The following is a 26,070-nucleotide window of genomic DNA, read 5'->3' on the forward strand; positions in this document are numbered from 1 at the left end:
TTGCGAATCTACGTGTTTAAATAATCAAAGGAGATGGTACAGTGAAGGTCAAAAGGAAAAAAAAAGTGGAAAAAAAAGTGTTGGAGACACCCGGAATCGAACCAGGGATCTCGAGGTTGGAAGTCAAGTGCGTTACCGATATACCAAAACATCTCCCATAGCGATTAATTACACGTAAACGGGAAATGGAATTCAGAAATCCTACTTTTCAAGTGAAATATGAGCATAATCCCGGCATCTGATCGAAATATAAAAGGCACACGTGTGATAGCTTATTGTCTCAGCTACAACATATTCGAAGCTCAGCGAAAACAAAGCTAAAATATGGGAGATTTCGCTCGCAAAAGACAGGAGTGTAGAATCCAGTTTTGAGAAAAAGTCATGTCCCATAGAGAATACACGCAAAATGTGAAAAATTGACATGCCTCCTTTAATCGCAAAAGTACGCCTTGATGCCTTAGTCAAAATGAAAAATTGTGGCAACTATACTTGTAGCAAATTGTCTCAGCTAGAACATTTCAAAATTTAAAAGAAAATTGATCAATATTTACAGAGATACAATTAATTTTCCAAAAATATGCTGACGTCATAATATGCAAATTGAAATTTTGAGTTTGGAGGCCATTATGATGACATCATGAGTTAATTGAGGGTCAAATGAGACATGAAATCATATCTCCAACTCATAATCTATCTAAATATAAAAACATATTGGGAGTTCCCATCCATTCTGAACAGTTACAATGAATTTTGTATAGGCATGTTTTTGCCAATGTATGGTGGATAAAGATAACGCAGATCTGCGCGTGCTGTCAACTTTGACGGACGCTCATTGCGTTATTAAAAGGTGAACAAGTTATCAAAATGCTTGGAAAAATGTATCAAATATAATGACAGAAAAAATTCGGCGATTCTATATTGCAAAATGCCAGTACGCGCGAAAATGCGCGCGCATGCGCGTGTGCGTAATTTTTTTATCAAATGCTCCATATGGCCTGAAACGGATGTAAAAAAAAATTGGGATGATTTGGAGCATTTTAATTTTTTTCGCGCGCGTAAACGCGCGGACATAAGCGTACGCGCATTTTTGCGCGCATTTATTGACTTGAAATTGACCGGACGGATATTGAGTTTAATCATGATAAATATGAATGAAAAATGGCTTTCCGTTATGAAGATATGATCATTAGTTGATTTTCACAAAATGGCGCCTGGATGACGTCACGATGACCTTGAGTCATTGAAAAGTCATGCAGTTCTAAGTTAGACTAAGATCTATTATCATGGCAAGTTTCATGATAATGGCTTTATTCATTCTTGAGATATCTTGCGAACAAATTCGAGGAAGAATAATAAAAATAAACTAGAAATTTAATTCGTCATGGTGACGAATTAGGTGGTCTGTTTTCAATTTTATGATCATTGAAAAGTAAAAAAAGTAAAAAAAAATGAAGAAAAAAAATTGTTGGAGACGCCCGGACTCGAACCAGGGACCTCGAGGTCGGAAGTCAAGTGCGTTACCGATATACCAAAACGTTTTCCATAGCGATTACACGTAAACGGAAAATGAAATTCTCAAATCCCACTTTGTAAGTGAAATATGAGCATGATTGTGGCATCTGATCGAAAAATAAAGTACACACTTATGATAGCTTATTGTCTCAGCTACAACATACTCAAAGCTCAGCGTAAACAAAGATAAAACGACGGAGATATTGCTCGCGAAAGTAGAGAATGTAGAATCCAGTTTTGAGAAAAAGTCATGTCCCATAGAGAATACACGCAAAATGTGAAAAATTGACATGCCTCCTTTAATCGCAAAAATACGTCATGATACCATTGTCAAAATGAATTATTGTGATAACTGCATTTGTAAAGAATATTCTCAGGTAGAACATATCAAAATTTGAAAGAAAATTGATTAATATTTACAGAGATACAATTAATTTTCCAAAAATCTGCTGACGTCATAATATGCAAATTGAAATTTTGAGTTTGGAGGCCATTATGATGACGTCATGAGTTAATTGAAGGTCAAATGAGACATGAAATCATATCTCCAACTCATGCTTTTTACAACCATGATATAAAAGTTGGGGTCAATTGACTATCTGAAGAGTTATTTTGATTTTTAAAATGGGATGTTTTTGATCAAATTTGCATTATATTGCCCATAGCAGCACGCGCGGATTTTGAACTTTGACGCGCGCTCACGGCCTTATGAAAGGTCAAGAGTGACTGAAATGAATGTAAATTGTCATTTACGGTAAGAGGAATCTAAATCATGTAAAAATAAATGAATTTGATCTTTTCCGCGCGCCGTGAGCGTGCGCAACGCGCGCGGGGACACGTACGGACGGAAAATTTTGAAATGCTTAAAATGACCTGATTCGTACTCTCGTTTAATAGCTAAGTGATTTTGAGCATTTTAAAATTTTAACGCGCGCGTACGTGCGCGTCATGACCTTTATGTGACCTTTGATGACATGACTTGTTGACCCTTGATTTGAAGTATATATGATATTAATATGAATGACCTTTGATAATGCATAATGAAGATATGATGGTTAATGTGATTCCACAAAATGGCGCCTGGATGACGTCACGATGACTTGATGACCTTGAAAATGTTCCTGTCACGTCTCATGACAATGACCTATCACTGTGTCAAAATTAAAAGAAATTAACACAGCCAATATTGAGTTATCCTATGAACAAAAAAGTGTAGGAAATAAATAAAAATAAAGAATAAATAAATAATAATAATAATAAAGAAAATTCTGACGAAAACAATAGGTGATCTGTTTTCAACAGACCACCTAATAATAAAGAAAAATCTTGACGAAATCAAAAGGTGATACGTAGACTTCGTTACGTATCACCTAACTAGAAATTTAATTCGTCATGGGGACGAATTAGGTGGTCTGTCTTCAAGTCTTATGAGAGATTATAATATTTACTATATTGAGAAAGGGAGAAGTTATGTAGACATGTAAACAATGATGATCATCCTGATGATCATGATGATGATGATCTTGATAGTAATGGTGATGACGATGATGATGACGATGATGATGATGATGATGATGTTGATGATTATCATCAACAGACCACGATGACATCAGACTGAACAAAATTAGAGAACATTTAGATAGCGTATAGTCTCAGCTACAACATACTCAAAAATCAACAAAAACCAAGGCGAAATAACGGCGATATTGCTCGCAAAAGACAAGAATGTAGAATCCAGATTTGAGAAAAAGTCATCTCCCATAAGGATTACACGCCAAAAGTAATGGATCTAGTGATAATAGGGTAATAATAAAGTAAATATGGTTGTTTATTACATTATTTGCGATTCTACGTGTTTTAATATTCAAAAGAGATGGTAGATTGAAAGGTCAAAAAGAAAAAAAAGTGACGAAAAAAAATTGTTGGAGACGCCCGGACTCGAACCAGGGACCTCGAGGTCGGAAGTCAAGTGCGTTACCGATATACCAAAACATTTCCCATAGAGATTACACGTAAACGGAAAATGGAATTATCAAATTCCACTTTGTAAGTGAAATATGAGCATGTTCCCAGCATCTGATAAAAAAAAGGACACACTTGTGATAGCTTATTCTCTCGGCTACAACATACTCAAAGCTCAGCATAAACAAAGATGAAACGACGGAGATATTGCTCGCGAAAGACGAGAATGTAGAATCCAGTTTTCAGAAAAAGTCATGTCCCATAGAGAATACACGCAAAATGTAAAAAATTGACATGCCTCCTTTAATCGCAAAAATACGCCATGATGCTTTCGTCAAAATGAAAATTCGTGGTTACTGCATCTGTAGAGAATTGTCTCAGCTAAAACATATCAAAATGTGGATGAAAATTGATTAATATTTACAGAGATACAATCAATTTTCCAAAAATATGATGACGTCATAATATGCAAATTAAAATTTTGAGTTCGGAGGCCATTATGATGACGTCATGAGTCAATTGAGGGTCAAATGAGACATGAAATCATATCTCCAATTCATACTCTATCAAAATATGAAAACAAAATTGGGTTCATCTTGCATCCTAAAGCGCTACAATGGATGTTGTATAGGCATGTTTTTGCCCATGTATGCTATGTATTACAAGAGCTCGCACGCACGGACATTATCTTAAACAGACGCTCATTCCGTTATTAATTGGCAGAAAAAGGTGAACAAGGTATCAAAATGCTTGGAAAAATGTGCCAAATATGATGACAGAGAAATTTTGCGATTTTATGTTGGCAAATACCAGTACGCGCGAAAACGCGCGTGCACGCACGTGCGAGCTTTTTTTTGCGAAACGCTTAAAATGGCCTGAAACGTATGCAAAATTAATTTTAAACGATTTGGAGCATTTTTATTTTTTGCGCGCGCGGTAACGCGCGGACGTACGCATGCGCGCGCGTTCTTTGACCTGAAATTGACCGGACGGATATTGACCTTAATCATGATAAATATTAATAAGAAATGCCTTTCCGTTATGAAGATATGATCATGAGTTGAAAGTACCAAAAAAAATACAAAATGGCGCCTGGATGACGTCATGAAGACCTGATGACCTTGAAAATGTTCCTGTCACGTCTCATGACAATGACCTATGACTGTGCCACAATTGAACGAAATTGACTGGACGGATCTTGAGTTATCGTCTACACAAAAAAGTGGGGAGAAATAAAAATAAACTAGACATATAATACTTGTTTGGAACAAGTATAGGTGGGCTGGTCAAACTGAACTTTGAGACAAAATAGAGCAAAAATAAGCGAGATACTGCTAAAAAAAACAATGTCATGTAGATTAAAGATGTACGAAATTCACCTTCAATAGGCATAACACGCTACTTAAGACATTTCTGATATGTGCCCTTTAATCGTAATTTTCACTATGATGACGTCATCAAAATGAAAAATGGTGATGACTAAGCTTGTAGAAAATTGTCTAAGCTACATCATATCGAAATTTGGAAGAAAATCGATAAATATTTCCAGAGATACAATCAATTTTACATAAATATGCTGACTTCATAATATGCAAATTCCTATTTTGAGATCCAAGGCCATTATGATGATGTCACGATACACTTAATGGCCAAATGAGACATGGAATCATATCTTCGACTCATACTCTATCTAAATATGAAAAAAATTGAAGGTCACGGTTCATTCCAAAGAGCTATAATGGATTTTGTATAGGCATGTTTTTGCCCATATATGCTATGTATTAAAAGAGCTCGCGCGCACGGGCATTTTTCTTGAATTGACGCTCATCTTGTTGTTAATGGACATAAAGAGATAAACATGGTATCAAATTCCTCGAAAAAATATGAGAAATATCATGAAAGAAAAAAAATGGCGATTCTATGTTGTGTAATGGTGTAACGCGCGAAAACGCGCGCGCATGCTCGTGCGCGCGATTTTTTTATAAAATGCTTAAAATGACCTGAAACGTATGCAAAAAAAATTTAAGACGATTTCGAGCATTTAAAATTTTTGCGCGCGTAATGACGCGCGGACGTACGCGCACGCGCGCGTTTTTTGACCTGAATTTGACCGGACTGATATTGACCTTGATCATGATAAATATGAATGAGATATTACTTTTGGTTATGAAGATATGATCATAAGTTGATTTTCAAAATTTTTCACAAAATGGCGCCTAGATGACGTCATCAGTCAAGGTCAAGGTCGAAAAATTTGCTGTGTTTTGTGAATATGCCTATACATATGTGTGTTAAATTTTAAGATATTTGATTGAGCCATTTTCAAATTATCTTGAACACAAAAAAGTGGGTCGAAATAAGAAAAATAAATAATAAATAATAATAATAATAATAAAGGCAATTTTAACAAAATTATAAGGTGGTCTGTATTAGATACAGCCCACCTAATAAATAATAAAGAAAGAAAATTCTGACGAAAACAATAGGTGATCTGTCGTTGACAGACCACCTAATAAAGAAAAATCTTGACGAAATCAAAAGGTGATACGTTGACTTCGTTACGTATCACCTAATTAACGAAGATATTGCTCGCAAAAGACAAGAATGTAGATTCCAGATTTGAGAAAAAGTCAGCTCCCATAAGGATTACACGCAAAAAGTAATGGATCTAGTGATAATAGGGTAATAATAAAGTTAATATGGTTGTTTATTACATTATTTGCGATTGTACGTGTTTTAATATTCAAAGGAGATGGTAGAGTGAAAGGTCAAAAAGAAAAAAGAGTGAAGAAAAAAATTGTTGGAGACGCCCGGACTCGAACCAGGGACCTCGAGGTCGGAAGTCAAGTGCGTTACCGATATACCAAAACATTTCCCATAGAGATTACACGTAAACGGAAAATGGAATTCTCAAATCCCACTTTGTAAGTGAAATATGAGCATGATCCCGGCATCTGATCGAAAAATAAAGGGCATACTTGTGATAGCTTATTCTCTCAGCTACAACATACTCAAAGCTCAGCGTAAACAAAGATAAAACGACGGAGATATTGCTCGCGAAAGACAGGATGTAGAATCCAGTTTTGAGAAAAAGTCATGTCCCGTAGAGAATACACGCAAAATGTGAAAAATTGACATGCCTCCTTTAATCGCAAAAATACGCCATGATGCATTCGTCAAAATGAAAATTCGTGTTCACTGCATCTGTAGAGAATTGTTTCAGCTAGAACATATAAAAATTTGAATGAAAATTGATCAATATTTACAGAGATACAATCAATTTTCCAAAAATATGATGACGTCATAATATGCAAATTGAAATTTTGAGTTCGGAGGCCATTGTGATGACGTCATGAGTTAATTGAGGGTCAAATGAGACATGAAATCATATCTCAAATTCATACTCTATCAAAATATGAAAACAAAATTGGGATCACCTTGCATCCTTAGGCGCTACAATGGATTTTGTATAGGCATATTTTTGCCCATGTATGCTATGTATTACAAGAGCTCGCACGCACGGAAATTATCTTAAACGGACGCTCATTCCGTTATTAATGGGCAGAAAAAAGTGAACAAGGTATCAAAATGCTTGGGAAAATGTGCCAAATATGATGACAGAGAAAATTTGGCGATTCTATTTTGAAAAATACAAGTACGCGCGAAAACGCGCGCGCATGTGTGTGTGCGCCTTTTTTGCGAAATGCTTAAAATGGCCTAAAACGTATGCAAAAAAAAATTGAGACGATTTTGAGCATTTTTATTTTTTGCGCGCGCGCTGACCTAAAATTGACCGAACGGACATTGACCTTAATCATGATAAATATGAATGAGAAATGTTTTTCCGTTATGAAGATATGATCCTGAGTAAAAAGTACCAAAAAAAACACAAAATGGCGCCTGGATGACGTCATGAAAACTTGATGACCTTGAAAATGTTACTCTAACGTCTCATGATAATGAACTATGACTGTGCTAAAATTGAACGAAATTGACTAAACTGATCTTGAGTTATCCTGTTAACAAAAAAGTGTGAAAATAAATAAAAATAAATAATAATAAAGAAAGAAAATTCTGACGAAAACAATAGGTGATCTGTCGTTGACAGACCACCTAATAAAGAATAATAAATAATAATAATAAACTAGACATATAATACTTGTTTGGAACAAGTATAGGTGGGCTGGTCAACTAAAATTTGACACAAAATAGAGCAAAAATAAGCGAGATACTGCTAAAAAACAATTTTATATAGATTAATTAATGTGAAAGAAATTCACCTTAGGCATAACACGCAACTTAAGAATTTTTGATATGTGCCCTTTAATCGTAATTTTCACTATGATGACGTGATCAAAATGAAAAATAGTGGATACTGAGCTTGTAGGAAATTGTCTTAGCTACATCATATCGAAATTTGGAAGAAAATCGATCAATATTTACAGAGATACAATCAATTTTACATAAATTTGCTGACTTCATAATATGCAAATTCGTATTTTGAGTTCCAAGGCCATTATGATGATGTCACGAAACACTTAATGGCCAAATGAGACATGAAATCATATTTCCGACTCATACTCTATCTAAATATGAGAAAAAATTGAAGGTCACGGTTCATTCCAAAGAGCTATAATGGATTTTGTATAGGCATGTTTTTGCCCATATATGCTATGTATTAAAAGAGCTCGCGCGCACGGACATTTTTCTTGAATTGACGCTTATCTTGTTATTAATGGTCATAAAGAGATAAACATGGTATCAAATTCCTCAAAAAAATATGAAAAATATCATGAAAGAAAAAAAATGGCGATTCTATGTTTTGTGATGGTGTTACGCGCAAAAACGCGCGCGCATGCGCGATTTTTTATGAAATGCTTAAAATGACCTGAAACGTATGCAAAATAAATTTGAGACGATTTTGAGCTTTTTGAATATTTGCGCGCGCATTGACGCGCGGACGTACGCGCACGCGCGCGTTTTTTGACCTGAAATTGACAGAACGGATATTGACTTAATCATGATAAATATGAATGAGAAATGGTTTTTGGTTATGAAGATATGATCAAGAGTTCATTTTCAGAAAATTTCACAAAATGGCGCCTAGATGACGTCATCAGTCAAGGTCAAGGTTGAAAACGTTATTTTGATTTCTCTATATGCCTATACATAAGTGTGTCAAATTTCAAAGCATTTGATTGAACCATTTTAAATCTTGTTCACAAAAAAGTGGGTCGAAATAAGAAAAATAAATAAATAAATAATAATAAAGGCAATTTTAACAAAATTATAAGGTGGTCTGTATTAGATACAGCCCACCTGATAAAAATAATAAAGAAAGAAAATTCTGACGAAAACAATCGGTGGTCTGTTGATAACAGACCACCTAATAAAGGCAATTTTAACAAAATTATAAGGTGGTCTGTATTAGATACAGCCCACCTGATAAATAATAAAAATACTAATAAAGGCAATTTTAACAAAATTATAAGGTGGTCTGTATAGATACAGCCCACCTGAATAGAATCAGTAGTTTTGTTATGCTCAGAAAATGTGTTATTCTTGTAATTTTAATTTGGATAGGCTTACAGTAAAAACAAAAGGATACTTTTACAGATGTCAATATCACATAAGACTTGTATAATCTAGATCTTCCACAAATATATCCATGTGAACAATACTGTGTTTATACAAAGAAATATGAACATGTTGATGTTATATATAGCCTACGTTTACAGCGTATAATACTTTTAAAACTATTTTCTAGGTTAAGAGAAATACAAACTTTGATATGTAAAAAAGGGCAATCCAACCCTTGTAAAAGTTTTAATTGTATTAAAACATAAAAATTAGAAGAAAAAAATGGCGAAAGTCTAAAATAAATCGGACCAATATACTTGTAGAATTATGAATGTGTGAGGTATTGTGAATGGATATTTGAAAGCGTGTTCACTTGTCACACAACATAACTCTATTTTTATTTTAGCTACGAGGAAGCAAGGTTGCACTGACAATATAAAAATACATGAAACAAAGTATTCCCTTTTCGTTAAGTTTATTGGGTACTGATGAGGCTGGCCGTACACTTACAAAGTGTAGCCAAGCACAAACGATGACTCGGAATGAGAATTGAAGATATTGCACGTAGTTACATAGAATGGTCATGAATGAGAATGAACATGATTAAATGGAATGGACATGAATAAAAGCTTACGACTGAATAGAAATGGCGTCGAAAGTCCAATGAAGATGAAGAGAGTTGAGAAGAACGAAGGAAGGGGCTCACGCGATGAAATGTGCGGAGGCTTGAAGAGGCGGAGATGTAGCTTCGTTGTCGTGGCTGAAGAGCCGTGAAGAATCTCAACGCTGACGCTCGTAATGAAGATGTGAAGAAGCTCTCAGGCGAGAAGAGAAGAGACGAGAAGTGGCGCTCGACGACGGAACAGTGGGTCGTTCGATGTCGGAGGCGAAGAGTAGAAAGGTTGACATCAATCCGGTGGTGAAATAAGACGGAGCAGTGAGTCGCTCGATGAATGATCCGGACTTTGATGAAGAAATGTTTAGATGAGCTGCGGTAAAATGTCTGAGCTCGAGAGTGGAAAGAGCTACCGGAACGAAGAAACTGGCAGCTCCCAGCGGAGAGTCAGGCGCCATGTCGGTGCTGACTATAACGTTCCACTGGGAGACTGCAGCCCGATGAACACGGCAGAAAAAGAGTTGACGTGCCGTAGAAGACGAAATAGGCACAGTAGAATTAAGCCTGGAGAGGAAATTGCAGAGACGTCTTGACTCGACCAAGGTGGAAGCGGGAGTGGAGAAAAACCTCGTGGAGTTGAAAATACGCGGGGTGAACAGTGCGGAACCACGATGCGCGATTGGAAGGAAAAACACACGTGGTCCGAATAATGCATATAAATAAGTAGCGTGATGGAAAAAAGATGGAAAAATACTGTGAACATGAATGTACGGTGAAAGTAGGGCGAATGTAAGAGCCGCTACATACTAATAAGAACGTTATAAATGTTTTAAAATAAGAGATCACTATAAAGTCAATGTTTATTTCAAATTGGCAGATTAGTCAGTGGATTGTGACGTATAGTGGTTGATAACTCACCCGTTTGTTGTATAAAAAAACAATCATTGTATTTCTCTTTTTTGCATAAGTGCCTTCTCCCTTGGGGCACTACTCAAAATATTTCATGGAGGGCATATTTGTATAGGTCCTCTAAAGAGAATAGACCCTCATGAGTCATACTTTTTGGTTTGGTTGTTGTTTTCATTGTGTGTTGGAAGTTTGGATCATATGGGAAAGTTGCCCGCAAATACATCACAGAGACAATACGGATTCAGCCAATTTGAAGAGCCCATATCTATATACTGATTACAACTCTCAAAAATTCAAAGCTTTCTCATTTTTGTCCGATTTCATTCAAACGTTCACCTGTCTACTTCTCAGATTTTTCTCCTTTTCTCTGAGTGGTTTGATAACAAGGTAGGATTTCCCTTTTAAGTTACTTTAACAAAATTGTGTGCAAAAAAGTTCATGGTCCAGTAGCCTGTCCCGAAATAGTCGTCCCATTTTCCCAATAAGAATTGACCTTACCTGGTCTAATTTATTTAGACCATCCATGCCATCTACGAAGAAAATATCAACCTGGACATTGTCCTCGGGTTTCGTCCCCCAAAAGGGAATGCAATTCGAACACATCGGGTCACCGCATGATGCACCAAACTGGCTACATTAATTTGGACACAAAGACTGAACATTTTTTCTTCTTCTATAAGGTCGAGATTAGTTTTCAGTGGAACGTTGGAATAACTATCGCATTCTGATGTATATATATATATGAAATGTTAGTCTTTCGGAATAGGTATGATAGGTATTTGAATGAGAAATAAGTTTAACAATCCTATCGTAAATCAAGAGCTAAGAAGCCAGACAAAGATTGCCAGACAAATTGTTAAAAGCACTCTAAATGGTAAGCAGCAAAATATTGTACAGTCGAGAAAATATGTGTTTTGTCGTGATAACTAAAGGTATTGTCTTGTATAGTATGTATATTTACTTTCACAACCCTATTTTGATGCTCGAATTTGAATAGACACCTCAATCGAGGCAAACACACAAAAGTATTCTCTTTTGAATTGTGTCCTTGATTACAAACGTGGTTACAATGGTAAAATCACATTTGACTAGACCGTCTGTCAATATCATGCAGTCTGCGCATTTATAAATAGAAGTGGGGTTTCCCACAGAACGTAAAAGCACCTTTGAACTTAATGGCGGTATTCATCATTTTTATCTATAAAGGGTGACTTACTTAGGCTTTCAGTGGTGGAAATATTATTATTTTGGAGATCCACTTTGTTATAATCCTGGATAATAGAGCAAGACGTTTTATTTGCTTTCATTAGTATATTTGGAAGAGTATAGGACGGTAACTTCACCTGTTTTCCACCCTTCTTCCTCCACTATAGTTCCTTTATCTCCGTCCATTTATCTCTTTCTTTTCCTCTTTCTCTGTCAACCATTACAGGACTTTACCAGTGTCAATGAACAATACCATATGCAACAAAATAAATATACATGTAGTTATAGACTAGGTTTACAGCGTGTATATACTTACTATAACTATTTAATAATACAAGAAGAAAAACATGTGAGGAAATATACAAAATACGACATTTCAGACATGTGTATATTAAATGTACTTTACAAAACTGTGTACAAAAACATGTTAAAGACCCGGGGGTGTTTTACAATGAACCTAAGTGAAATTTATCCCTTAGTTGGACTTAACAATTATGAAAAGCCGTTAGCATCTTTGGAAACATTTTGTAAAAAGTTATTTTAAAAATCAATCAAATCAATCATATTTTATATTATCACGAATATTTCATGTTCTTGATGTGGAAATTATGGAAAGTCTTAAATACTTGAATTTTTGCTTTTAAATACATCTGTTAAAGACTGCAAATGGCTCTCCAACTTAGAGTTAAGTTTGACTTAGGCTCTCTATGAGACACCCCCCCCCCCCATGAGTGTGTATCGAAATAGTCGCCCCATTTTACCCATAAAAAATGACTTTCTTTTTTCACCAAAAACATAAAGTAACAACATTTCCAATCGACATGCGGTTATCACACCCCTACCCCTCTTCGAAAAACAGGAAAATAATAACAGATTTATAAAAATGGGGGCGGTGGGGGGGGGGGATTGTTCCAGAAGCTTGCTCGTTTTTGAATGGATTTTCTTCGATGTCATCTACTTGATATCATCTGGGGTGTCATTTCTTTATGATGGGGAAACATTAAAATGAGGTTTCATCCAGTTTCATGCCAGAGTTTTCCATGCATGTCTAATAGCATGACCAGATGTAGGTGTTTTATATTATCATCATTTCTACAATTTAATATATGATAACCATAATCCTCACTTACCCCATTCTCTTTTCAATGTTATAAAATGCGGATAAAGACATTCAAAGTTCCACGTCAAAAATCGATAATCTGTATACAATAGGTTAAATTGAATTAAATCGAATTTGACTAAACAGAATCAAATTCGAAAAAGACAACTGCCTAATTTACATGTACATGCAATATACAAAATGAAATCTCAAATTATAACAGAATATTATTACATTCCGTAGGATGTTCAGTCAAGAAACAAAACTTCTGACTGTTTATTAAACTAGGCTAATTTGTGTTAATAGAATATTCTTCTCTACACCAGAGCAGACTAATCTGTCACATTATTAGTCCACAGAGCATTTAATGTAATAGCTTTCCAGACAGGGTACAATCTGAATACAAAGGAACACAGCAATATTTACGCCATGGTCCTGTAAGGCTTTAAAAGAAATTTGATTCGATGTATTAATCAAGTTCAATGTAAGGTAGCATAACTAAGAAGAGTAAAATGATATTTTAAAATGAAAACAAAACAATAATACCAATGACTTTACAAGATGACCCATGAAAGCTTACAAGCGTATTTACATTGGGGCCCTAATGACAAGGTCAGTATTAATTGTTACTCTATTTATAAATACACAATAATCACAATAACAATTAAAAAACATGATGTCAAACAAAAATAACTTTTTAAATACTGTACTTTCATAATAACAACATAAGGGATATAACACTAAAAACAGTTAATCAATATTTTATCAAATTTCAAGTTAAACATGATGATATCATATCACATTATCACTTGCTTCTATTTCTTGCGTCTCAAGTGGTAGGTACCTTTTAAATTCAACTTCAAAGTTGGTAAAGTTTTTAATTTCTTCTAAATAGCATTACATTTTTTAGGATAACATTGTAGGAAAAGAGAAAATTGATACCAGATGTTTAATTTTTTGTTGTGCTTTGAGACATACACTTACAAATGAAATATCAATAACAAATTATAGCAACGAAAACTGGCTTACTAAAGAGATTCCTTTTGCACTCATCAGAGAAATTCGCAAAAACGAAGAGCCAAGATGAAAAAGGTTTCAACAGTGTGTCTGTAGTCGTTGTTATTCTTCGATTTTGCAGTAACAATCATCTGTTAGAACTTTAAAGAGAAAAAAATTACACAACGCTAGAAGTACATAGTGTATGTATATTTTACACTTAAACATATCATTTGTTGATATTATATTGGATAATGTCAACTGTACAGAGAAAACTAAAATCTATCGATAGAATGGACATCTTCTCATTCGTTTAGTTATTACATAATAAACAATATAATATGACACTTGATAGGCCCATTTTAGAGTAGAGCTGGAGCAGTGAGGTATACACACCACCAACAACGGTAATAGATCAGTGTTACATGGATAAAAGTGATACCTTGATGAAATATAACTTGTTGTCACAAGCAAACGCGAGCATGTTTGGGGAGAGGGAAACCAAGTAACACCAATCATAACTAATCTTCAGGTTAAGGACCTTGAACACAACTCTCTCCTTTAGGTTCAAACCATCAAGGTCATAGAGCCTGATCACCACGTTATCATTCTCACGATCAAAATTACTCGCTACATACACCCTGTCCTGCTCATCCACGGCAGCAAACAGGTAGACACCGTACGGAGCTTGGAGAGAATTACCAGCATTTCCATCCCTGTCATAGACCGTCACCAAACTTGGCTCGTAACATGAACTCGTGACGATCAAACCCGACCTGGTAGAAGATACCTGCCTCACCCTGTTTTGTTTTGTTGGAATAGTGTGTTTGAGAGTGGATCCAGTCGGGTCATAGATATAAACTTGATTCTCAGCGTTAGAGATAAGGATTTCATCTGATGGACTTCTGTTTAGTTTGATATTGGCATTGCCTTTCATGTGGATGGTTGATTTCCTGGATCCATTGGGAGCATATATGTGTGCTTCACTGGCACCCGTCGTTATGCATAACGACCTATCATTTTGAAACACAAGATCATAACACAGCATTTTACTTGGTATGTTTGCATACCGCTTCTTTTTACCAGCTGAATTAATTATATCTATACCATGTCTATCAGCATATCCGATAGCTACACTGTCATCAGAGTACGGGGTCATACCCGACATCCATCCCCGTAGAATAACACGCTGAATGACTTCCAATTTGGGAACTGATTCTGAGATGCTCCCGAGGTCCAGACGAGTATCATCTGCAGACTTGGACGTCTTCTTCTGTGCTTTCTTCGCAATGGCTGCCGCAGAAGTGTGATCAGTAGTTGATTCTGAGATGCTCCCGAGGTCAAGATGAGTATCATCTGCAGGCTTGAACCTCTTCTCCTGTGCTTTCTTCGTAATGGCTGCCGCAGAGGTGCGATCAGTAGCCTCCTTCAGCATGCCATCCAGTTGCTCACAGAGCAAGGTATGAGCTGTCAAACTGTCTGTCTCAAGATGACCCAGTCTGTCATTTATAGCTACCAGTGTTATTGAACTACAAATACTCTTGATTCTCTTTCGATCGTTGATTTCCAAGACGTTGAGGTCGTCATCGAACCTCCGCTTTACTGCATTGATGCGCTCGATGAGATTTCGATGATTTTCTTCAAGCTCTTTTGCCTTGATGCTGTAGGCTTGACCGACATCGTCCAGTAATCTCTGCACGGCAGTGTATACTTCATGGCGTTGTACTTCCACATTCTGAATGTTCTTCTCCAGTTCTGATTTCTTAGTGGCACAACGCTGGACTAGGTCGTTCACCTAAACAAAAGAGAAATGAAAGGAACATGTTGTAGATTGAGATGTATGCCAATTACATGGAACCGGATTTTGCGCGCGCCTAATGTTTCAAAAAAGTTAGAACCACGACCCTCCATCATATATTAAACAAAAGGCAATCCAACCAAAAGAGTCAATTTCTTAAAATGCATTAATATCAGATACACAGAGCTATTAATAGTAATTATTGTACTGATAATAATCATCGTCATTATTGTAATAATGATAAATGGTAATAATACATATATTGATTACAATAATAAAAGGATATTAATGTTAATAAGAAGAATATTGATACTTCTACTTCTTTTTAGCCGGTTATGGTGATGATGGCGACGATGATGATGATTGTTATCAACGTTGTTACTATTATTATTATCATAATTACTGTTCTTCTTCTTATTATTATTATTATTAATTATTATTATAATCAGCATCGTCATCATAATCATAGACAAAGACAAATATATCTGCATTGTTATTTTGATGCAAAGTGCTTTATTATACAAAAGATAATAATTGCTATGAGCCCTTTGGCACAAATATGTAATAATGGTTCCTCGACTCCATACCTTTATCTATATGATTTTCGAGGATTTAAATTTTCAGTTCCTACGAAGTAATATTTGGATAATCTGGGCAGGTTGCCCTTTCACCCATTAAAAAGCAAACCAAAAGCAAATTCCCTCCCACTCCTCAGCGACACTTTGGATTATTTACAAGGATTTTTGACTAATGTATAGCTGTAAAATGTAGCTGTACGCTTACTACCTTCAAATTCCCTCCCCCTCCTCAGCGACAAACACAATTTCTCCTTTCAATCTTATGTTTCTTGATATTTATAAAGGACAGTGTTTTGAATTTTCAAAAAAAGAACGAGAACAGTACATTGAATTCGTCTTTTTCGTAGTATTGGTTCGAAATGTAAGTTTCTTACGCGTATGTTTAGAAACACAGAAGCAGATTTAAGGATTGCAAATTGAAGCATACGTAAAGTTCTATTTTGTTATAATGACATAACATTCATTTATGTCATATAAAAGTGTTTCTATAATAGTAATGATCATATAGCTCGACAGAGAGTTTATTATAACGTGAGAAAGTGAAGCGACCGAGCGAAACGATTGCTTCTGTGAAATTGAAGTGATATTAAGTATAGCTTGAAACGTCACGAAAAATCCCAGCCTCCTTCAAAATAATGATTTACATGCGAGCAACAGCAAGAGCTTCATGTCTTGTGAGAGGGGTGGCAAAGTGTTGTCCGACCCTCTTTACTAGAGTCTAGAGAGAAGCATTAGTTTTTTTCGTTCTACTCGCTACAAGACCATATATAGTCGACAGGGCTTGTTCAATGCTTAGAAATATTCCAGCTATTGAAATGCGAGGAAGCCTACCCAGATAGCAAAATGTTGTGGGGCCCATCTGGGTTTTATCTGGTTACAACTGGGCTGGCCCACTTGGCCCAGATGGGCCAGCCCATCTATTGCCCACTTGGCCCATATGGCCCAGAGGGGTCCCAGATGGGCCCCTTGTGGGGCCCAGCAATCTGCACCCGGGTTATAGAAGGGCCTCAGATGGGCGGCCCAGATTGGACCCACTTGGCCCAGATGGGCCCACGTGGAACCCAGATGGGCCCCACAATTGGCCCATTAATATACACAAGGGTTACCTATTGGGCACCAGATGGGCCATATGTGGGTTCTATATGGGCCCCATATGGGCTATAAGCGGGTTTTTATATGGGATCCATATGGGCCAAGTGGGTTTGATCTGGTCCCATATGGGCCAATGTGGTTAGAAATGGGCTTCATATTGTTTAAATGGGTTCTATTTTTACCCAGTTGAATCCCTTTATCCCATTTTAATTTCCAGGGTTACCAGTTGGGTTTAACTGGACCAGTCGTACCATTTGGCACAACTGTCAAACAGTTGAAAGCCCCAATTAGCAGATATAATTAGTACGTTATGTAACACTTGTACTAATTAATTTTGCCAATGGCAACAACACATCGTCTAAAGTTTCCAATGTAAAGGCATTGGTATTAAGAAGACTTGGTTAATTTGCTGAGATCAGACATCTCCATATACTTGTATTTTATTGAATCTGTTTTAGTTCACAGTTAGTGTTTTTCTTAATTCATGTTTACTTAAATGTAATTTATACAAAGTAGTGAAATGTCCTAATAATTAGCAATTTACATTTTGTAGTATTTTCGAAATGAATTGCATATAACTAAATCATCAGTAATTAGGAAATATATCCTGTACATTTAGATAAATTGTAAAAAAACATAGATGTACCCGCACCCCATATTCATTATGCAAATTAGGGGGTTATTTGTGGGTTTTGGGTGGGAATGCCCATCTGGTATACATCTGGTGTTTAGCTGGGCCTAGCCGATGCTCGATGTGCAACTTTCACCACCAAAAAACCCACATGGGGCCCACATGGGGCCCACATGTGTTGGTACTTGTGGGTTCTGGATGGGAAGGCCCATCTCGTATACATCTGGTTTTTATATGGGCCACGTGGGATCCGTATACCTGTGGGTTCTTTGTGGGAAGGCCCATCTGGTATACATCTGGTTTTCAGCTGGGCGAAGACAATGTTCGACGTGCGATTTTCACCACCAAAAACCCACATTGGGCCCATATGGGGCCCATATGTGTCGGTAGTTGTGGGTTCTGGGTGGGAAGGCCCATCTGGTATACATCTGGTTTTTATATGGGCCACGTGGGATCCGTATACCTGTGGGTTCTCTGTGGGAAGGCCCTTCTGGTATACATCTGGTTTTCAGCTGGGCGAAGACAATGTTCGACGTGCGATTTTTACCACCAAAAACCCACATGGGGCCGACATGGGGCCCATATGCGTGGGTTCTGGGTGGGAAGACCCATCTGGTAAACATCCGTTTTTTGTATGGGCCACGTGGGTTTTAGTCAGCCCATTCAAAACCCAGATGGGCCCCAGATATTTTGCTATCTGAGTAGTGACCGCGAGAAAAAAAAAGTTGAAACCGTATTTTAGATCACTTAAAAGCTTTTCTATTCTGTAATATTATCAAATGTAATTGTGCTAAATTGTCTAGCGCGCCGGTGGGGCCTTTGTCTGCTCCCCCTTTATGGGACCTTGGCGAAGAGCGTTCTGTAGTTGGGTAGCTACAACAGAATACTAAACATTCTTATAAATCGAAGCTAGTTTATGCCATTTCATCGATTGTTCCTTTCTCGTACGAGGAGCTACATTTAGGGAGTCGACATGGAATACTGAAAACATATATTTTTAATCTATTCAGAACTATTAAAAACTAATCGTATACGTCGAAATTAATTTAGCTGCCACCTTGATAGAAGAAAGTGATCAGCCTCCCCGCTTTATTGTTTCTGGAAGAAAGGGTACATCTATTGATGGACGATGAAGCGTATCGACAGAGAGAGAATTAAAAAATTTGGAATGGTGGCACTTTGTCTCCTAGAACCTCTTTTTAATGGTTATACTGCAAAATTAGTGATGTTAACGTTTTTTTCTGGCAAAGGTGTGCTCCCTTCCCCTTACTGCTTCTGGCGCATATGTTACCCGCTACCCGCCTATGGTACCTTAAATAAAACCACGCTTACCTTAAGCCGTAACTCCTGCTCGAAATCAGCCTGATTCTTGATTTTGTGAATTTGATGACCGACGATCACGCACTTGAAACAGACGTGGACCTTACAATCCTCACAAAACATATCTTTGTTTTCTTGTTTGTGGATGGAGCACTTCTCAGATAGATGACCAATGTTGACGTTCCCGTCGATGATATCCTGCATGGATACAATCTCGTGACCTTCAAAGTGTGACGTCAACTGCTCATGGCTGCAGTCACAATTAGTGCACATGTAGTAATTACACGTTCTGCAGAATGAGATAGCATCTCGCTGAAACTTGCATGCAGTGCATTTTAGACGCGTCTCAAGGACAGCATTCACCCCTCCACACTTGGCGTGGTAATCGTCTACGAGTCCGTTGACCGTCACATTGGTGAGGAAATCATCGACACGGTTCGCAGTCAACTTGGTGGTATTCCTGCAGAGAGGACAGATCATGTGATCAAGGTCCTGATGGGACAGGTCATAGTTCTTGAGACATTTCCGACAGAAGGTGTGTCCGCATGAAGTCAGGATTGTTGCCCTGTCGAAGATATCAAGACATAGTGGACACGTCAGGTTCTCTGGAGAGCTTGGCGCTTTCTGTTTCTCATTCTTCTCAGCCATTGGTACAAATGTCGGATTTTTGGCAATTTACGCATATATCCAATGTCCAATAAAGCTTACAGTGTGATCAGCTATTATTTGTAATAAAAGCCAACAGTCAATTGATGCAAGCACAACCAATATGCAGTGAAGTAGTAGATTGTACCATGGACCTACTATAACTGCACGAATATCTTGTTTGTACGAAACAAGTGTGTCCTAACTGCATGCAGTTTTGTGCCAATTTCTCACGTTGATTACGAATATGTAACTTTGATCAGGAGTACTGAGTCTCTATTGAAGTGTATACAGCAATACAAATGAGATTACAATGCTAAACTCACACGAGATTGCTTGTGAAAATAATACAGTCTGTGCATCCGATGAATAGAAGTGGGTTTCCCACAGAGAAGCTTTGAACTAAATGGCGATATTCATCTTTTTCATCGATAGAGGGCGACTTTATTAGTTTTTAGTTGTGGACAAATTGACTCGAATTCACAAAGGTGGTTTGTCGACAAACCTGGGTTAATGTGCGTCATATGACGCACATTACATAGGTTAGTCGACAAACCTCATTTGTGAATTTGGGCCATTGTGTTAGAGATCTATTTTAGTAGAATCCTAGGTAAAAGAGCTAGACATTTTATTTGCTCTAATCACTTTTTTTGGAAGGACAAAAGATGGTTTCCACACTTACATTTCACCCTTTCTTTCTACTACTCTTCCTTAATCTCCTTCCATTTATCTCATTCTCTTCCCTTTTCACTGTCCAAATTTCTCTTTACTTTCTAACGTATGAAATACGACGACAATACACTTATTACAACGCAAGATTCGCCTGAAGAAAAAAAAAATATTTCACCAAGTCATAATTTAGGCTCATAACCATGATAATGTGAATCGTGTCTGTCTCAAGAGTTGATAATGAGAAAAATTATATCAAATAGAATATGTAAGCCATATTGCACGGAAATATGGTTCATTTGAAATAATAATGTTTTAAAAGTAATCATAGTGGTCTTCCAGGTGATGTTGTGAAGAGTATCGATCGCTTCAAATCTGGACTTGAGAACTGGTGGAAAGATGCCCCAGATAAATATGATGACAACCCCAACCAAAGGAAACCATGGATAAGAACAACAGTCTAAAGACTGACTAATCCTGGATCAAGTGAGTATACAATTGAGTCATTTTTGTGAAACTGCATTTTAAGATAAATGTTTTTTCATTGTAAAGTGAGTGGGTTGTTTTGGACCAAGAAAAATAGCTGAAAAAACCATGAAACAGTGCTGGAATCATATATCTGTGTCCAATGCCTTTAACTGGTTGTGTTTTTCAGCAAGATTGCTAATTGTGTTATGATTGTAATGACTCCAAAATCTCACAAAAGCCCTACATAATTTGGCCTAAACAATTACGCCTATATACACTGTTGGTCATAAAGGTGGAATATTTTTTTTACCCCAATTTATGGAATGATTTTGACAATGATTTATTCCTAATAGATCTAGATAAGAGTATACATTCTGAGATGTTAATGAATAATAATTTGCGAGTGTTTGTTTTGCGTGACTGCTAAAACATGTGCATGCTACTATGTTTATCAACTAGGGGACCTACGTCCTTAAGTCATAACTGACGCTAATGAGGGTTAATGCCTCACAAAAGGGCACGAATATAGCTAATAGACACAGCTTTGATCCTGGGGCCTCACAGTTACGAGGCCAATACTTTGCCACTGAATCATGACTGTACGCAGCGGGGTCTAGGGTACGGGGCAGCCGCCACAAATAAACAAAAGAAGAACAGAAAATTAATTATAAATAATTCATTGCATTTTACCCCGGTCCCCAACAGGAAAAATGCCTCTATGTGGCTATGCATTATAGTTCAAAGCATGGCCACACGTATTTCCCTTTCAGGTCGTGCATGTCTCGCCTTGTGACAATTTTTTTTTAATTTGGGAAATATCGTCAAACTCTGTAAATATAATTTTACATTTCATTGAAGTTGGTCAGAAACATGTCGATTAAAAAGTCGAGCTGAACCAAAACCTTGACATTTCATTTTCTCTGCATGTAATAAATGAGGTGAAAGTGTATTAATTTCTCTTTTAGGCCATAGGCTATATGTCTATATAACATTTTCTCCAAAGTTTGGCTTTAACGATACTTTGATTGCATTTATTCATAAACGCTTCACCGAGCAACAAATTTTGGTTTACGTAATCATTATATCATTATGTAGCATAATTATGACTTCTAATTCAAAAAAGGAAGGAATGATATTCAAAAAGCTTATTGATTGCCACAATAATTGTTTGATTTGAGTTTTTTTTTTTTATGGGACGCACTGTATATATGAAGCATTGGAACACTCTTAGAAAATTATTGGATGAATTACCAAACATTTTGTACTAAGCAGTACAATTTGCAAAATTTTAGTAGGACACATATGTTTTGCTGCATTGGCAGTCATATCCGGACCACGAATCGACCTTTAGGTGTGTAGCCATGACCGATTAAAATGATAATTAATTACGGATTTCATATTATTACGCCATTTTGAAGAGTCTCTGTCTTAGGTATCAAACCATGTCATATAAACGGCCTTTTGTAAGGTCGTATTGTTCTTTCGCTCCCTCTCTCTCTCTCTCTTTTCCTCTCTCTATTCCCCCTCTCTCTCCCTGGATCACGTTTCTCCCCTTCTTATCTCTCTCTCTCTCTCTCTCTTATTTCTCTCTCTCTCTCTCTCTCCCTGGATCACTTTTCCCCCTTCCAATCTCTCTCTCTCTCTCTCTGTCGCCCTGGATCACTTTCCCCCCTTCCCCTCTCTTTCTCTTTCTCTCTCTCTCTCCCTCTCTCTCTCTGTCTCCCTGGATCACTTTTCCCCCTTCCCCTCTCTTTCTCTTTCTCTCTCTCTCCCCCTCTCTCATTGTCTCCCTGGATCACTTTCTCCCCTTCTCTCTCTCTCTCTCTCTCTCTCTATCTGTATTACTTTTATCTTCTTCTTAACCCCCTCTTAACCATTATCTGCCCCAGTCATCCGATTTGTTATTAATTCTTATCACATAAGATCATTTCAACAAAAAACACAACCTAAAACTCTTCAATTAATGATATAAAACAACTTTTTCGTGAAAATTCTTTTCTTTGATTTGTTTTAGCATATATATTTACATTTCATAATAAAAGTATCTAGCTGATATAATGGTCAGCTTCGATGTTGTTCTACTTGTTGTTTACCTGTTGTTTTAAAACATATTATACCAAACATTCATGTACAGGTAGAGGACACCACTTTCATGATCAATGTTACAGAAAATAATGGAAAGGAAGAAGAACGACAAAAACAACAAAATAATGTAATATATACCGTTTATTCTCAATTACTTAAGATGGGGTAAAATGTGCATTTTGTTTGATGCTTTGGGGGTCTTTCTCAAATAGTTTCTCGTCTATTCTTTTATGAGCAAAGGAATTCAAATCTCAAATACATAACGATAAGATCTGCCAGGGATGCAATCAGACATGAAACCTTGATAGTAGAGATCCCCCTGAATGCTTGCCACACAATAAACACTGTCTCTCAGAATTTTCTTCCCTGGGATCACTATTATCCAGGGTAGATGTAAATCCAATCAACAATTGCATGATATCCTGAAATGGGACACTTTGTCCATACGGCCTACTAAACACATGCACATACTAAAAAGAAAGAAATTTGGGGTGCTTATCAAAAAGAAAAGGGGCACGTGTCAAGATAAAAGGGGCAGTTAATCATCAGAGGTGGAAAGGGGTATTTATTTAAAGGAAAAGATGTACTTTACAAAGTGGAGAAATGGAGAAGGAAAATGGAAAAGTAACTGACAGAACAACTAGTCTGATTCTGAGAACGATTAGAGAAAGATAGATTGCGAGGAGGAGGAGATAATCTGGAAAAAAGTGGGGGTTTCGACGCCTGTACAGACCGAATAAAGAAACGGACATGGACAAAAAGAGAAAGATTTACATGGGGGGGGGGGGGGGTAGGGGACGATTCTTGCTCTAATAGTGTATCGTGTATATTGCGTTTTGTTAATCGCTCGTGGCGAAGCGTCTTAGCGGCATACAGCGTGAGATAACATGACATGCTTAAGAAACATGGCGAGAGATTTTACATCGTATAGACTGGAAATGTGATCAAAGCTGGTAAGGATCAATAATACCAAACTCTACGTCACCTTGCTTTGAAAGATTTCTTTTATAACCTCAATAACGATTAAAAAAATAGAATCAGTACTTTGTTATGCTAGAAAATGTGAGATTTATTTGATTTTAATTTGGATAGGCTTACAGTAACAACAAAAGGATACATATTTTAAAATCTAGATCTTCAACTAAATATATCCAGTATAATTATGTTAACAATGCTGTGTATATATACACTGTACAAAGAAAAAGAAAAATGAACATGTTAATGTAATATATAGGCGACATTTACAGCATATACATAATTTGTATAGCTATTTTCGAAGTTAAGAAAAAAAGAGAACGAAGAGGAAAAGTAAAAATACGAGCTTTTATATCTTAAAGGGCAATCCAACCCTTGTAATAGGTTTTATTTGTATTCGAACAGAAAAATACGATAAAAAGAAAGGCGAAAGTCTAAAATAAATCGGGCAAATAGTAATAAGAACGTTATGAATGTTTTAAAATAAGAAAAAAGTATATGAATATTTCAAATTGGCAGATTGGTCAGTGGATTATGACGTATAATAATTGATAACTCAAACGTTTGTCGTATTAAAACAAAAAAATCATTATATTTCTCCTTTTTCGCAAAAGCGCCGAATGTAGTAGTGTCCCCAGGGAGAAGTTCTGCCTTGGGACACTACTCAAGATATATCATGGATATAGCATATTGTTAAAGGTCCTCTTAATTGACCGCCCCGAGCCTTTTTTGGGGGAGGGGGGGGGACCGGGGGGGGGGGGGGGTTGTTGTTGTCATTTTGTGTATTGGAAATTTGGAACATAATATTGTAAAGTTGCCCGCCACTACATCGGAGAGACGTTACCGATTCAGACAATTTGAAGAGCCCACATCTATAGTAATTACAACTTTCAAAATACATAACTTTCTCATGTTTGTCCGATTTCATCCAAACTTTCACCAGTCTACTTCTCAGATTTTTCTCCTTTTCTCTAGAGTGGTTTGATAACAATTTTCCTTTAAAGATGCTTAACAAAACTTTATACATAAAGTGCATGGGCCAGTGGAATGTCCCGAAATAGTCGTCCCATTTTCCCCATAAGAATTTACCGAACAAAGTTGCTTAGACCGTCCGTGCCATCTAGGAAGAAAATGTCAACATGGACATTGTCCTCGGTTTGGCCCCCGAAATGGAATGCATGTCACATTTTGTCACAGCATCTTTACCCATGCACCAAACTTTGTCAGGAAGAAGGTGTAGGTACATCTATTTAGACACAAAAAGTGAAGAAACAAATTTGAAGGTTGGAATAGTCGATCACATTGGGTCACCGCATCATGCACCAAATTAATTTGGACACAAAAACTGAAGATTTTTTTTTAAAAGGTCCGGATTAGTTTTCAGTGGAACATTGTATTAAATACTTTTGCATTCTGGTGTACATATGAAAAATTAGTCTTCCCTAATAGGTATGAATGGTATTTGAAAGAGAAATAAGATTAACAATCCTTTGTACATCAAGAGCTAAGAAGCGAAACAAAAAATTGCCAGAGAAATTGTTAAAAGCACTCTAAATGGTAAGCAGCAAAATATTGTACAGTCGAGAAAATATGTGTTTTGTAGTGATAACTAAATGTACTGGTATAGTACGTATATTTCCTTTCACAACTTTATTTTGATACCCGAATGTGAAAAGACACCTCAATCGAGGCACACACACAAAACTATTCATTTTACAATTGTGTCCTTGAATACAAACGTGGTTACAATGGTAAAATCACACTTGAGTAGATCGTTTGTCAATATCATACAGTTTGCGCATTTATAAATAGTAGTGGGTTTTCCCACAGAGCGTAAAAGCACCTTTGAACTTATTGGCTGTATTCATAATTTTTGTCTTTAGAGGGTGACTTATTTAGGCTTTCAGTGGTGGATGTATTATTTTGGAG

General features: G+C 36.7%; 1 protein-coding gene across 1 annotated transcript; it reads right to left on the reverse strand.

Moving 5' to 3' along the window:
- Nucleotides 1-14,301: 14,301 nt before the first annotated feature.
- On the reverse strand, nt 14,302-19,947 carry LOC105438511. The gene is made up of 2 exons (XM_030993690.1): nt 19,312-19,947; nt 14,302-15,675 (listed from the first exon to the last, which is right to left on the reverse strand). Exons 1-2 carry the CDS (start codon nt 19,945-19,947, stop codon nt 14,302-14,304), a joined length of 2,010 nt encoding a protein of 669 aa, XP_030849550.1.
- Nucleotides 19,948-26,070: the final 6,123 nt, after the last annotated feature.

Source organism: Strongylocentrotus purpuratus, unplaced genomic scaffold, assembly GCF_000002235.5.
Source record: "Strongylocentrotus purpuratus isolate Spur 01 unplaced genomic scaffold, Spur_5.0 spur5_scaffold_20, whole genome shotgun sequence".
Classification (NCBI taxonomy): Eukaryota; Metazoa; Echinodermata; class Echinoidea; order Camarodonta; family Strongylocentrotidae; genus Strongylocentrotus; species Strongylocentrotus purpuratus.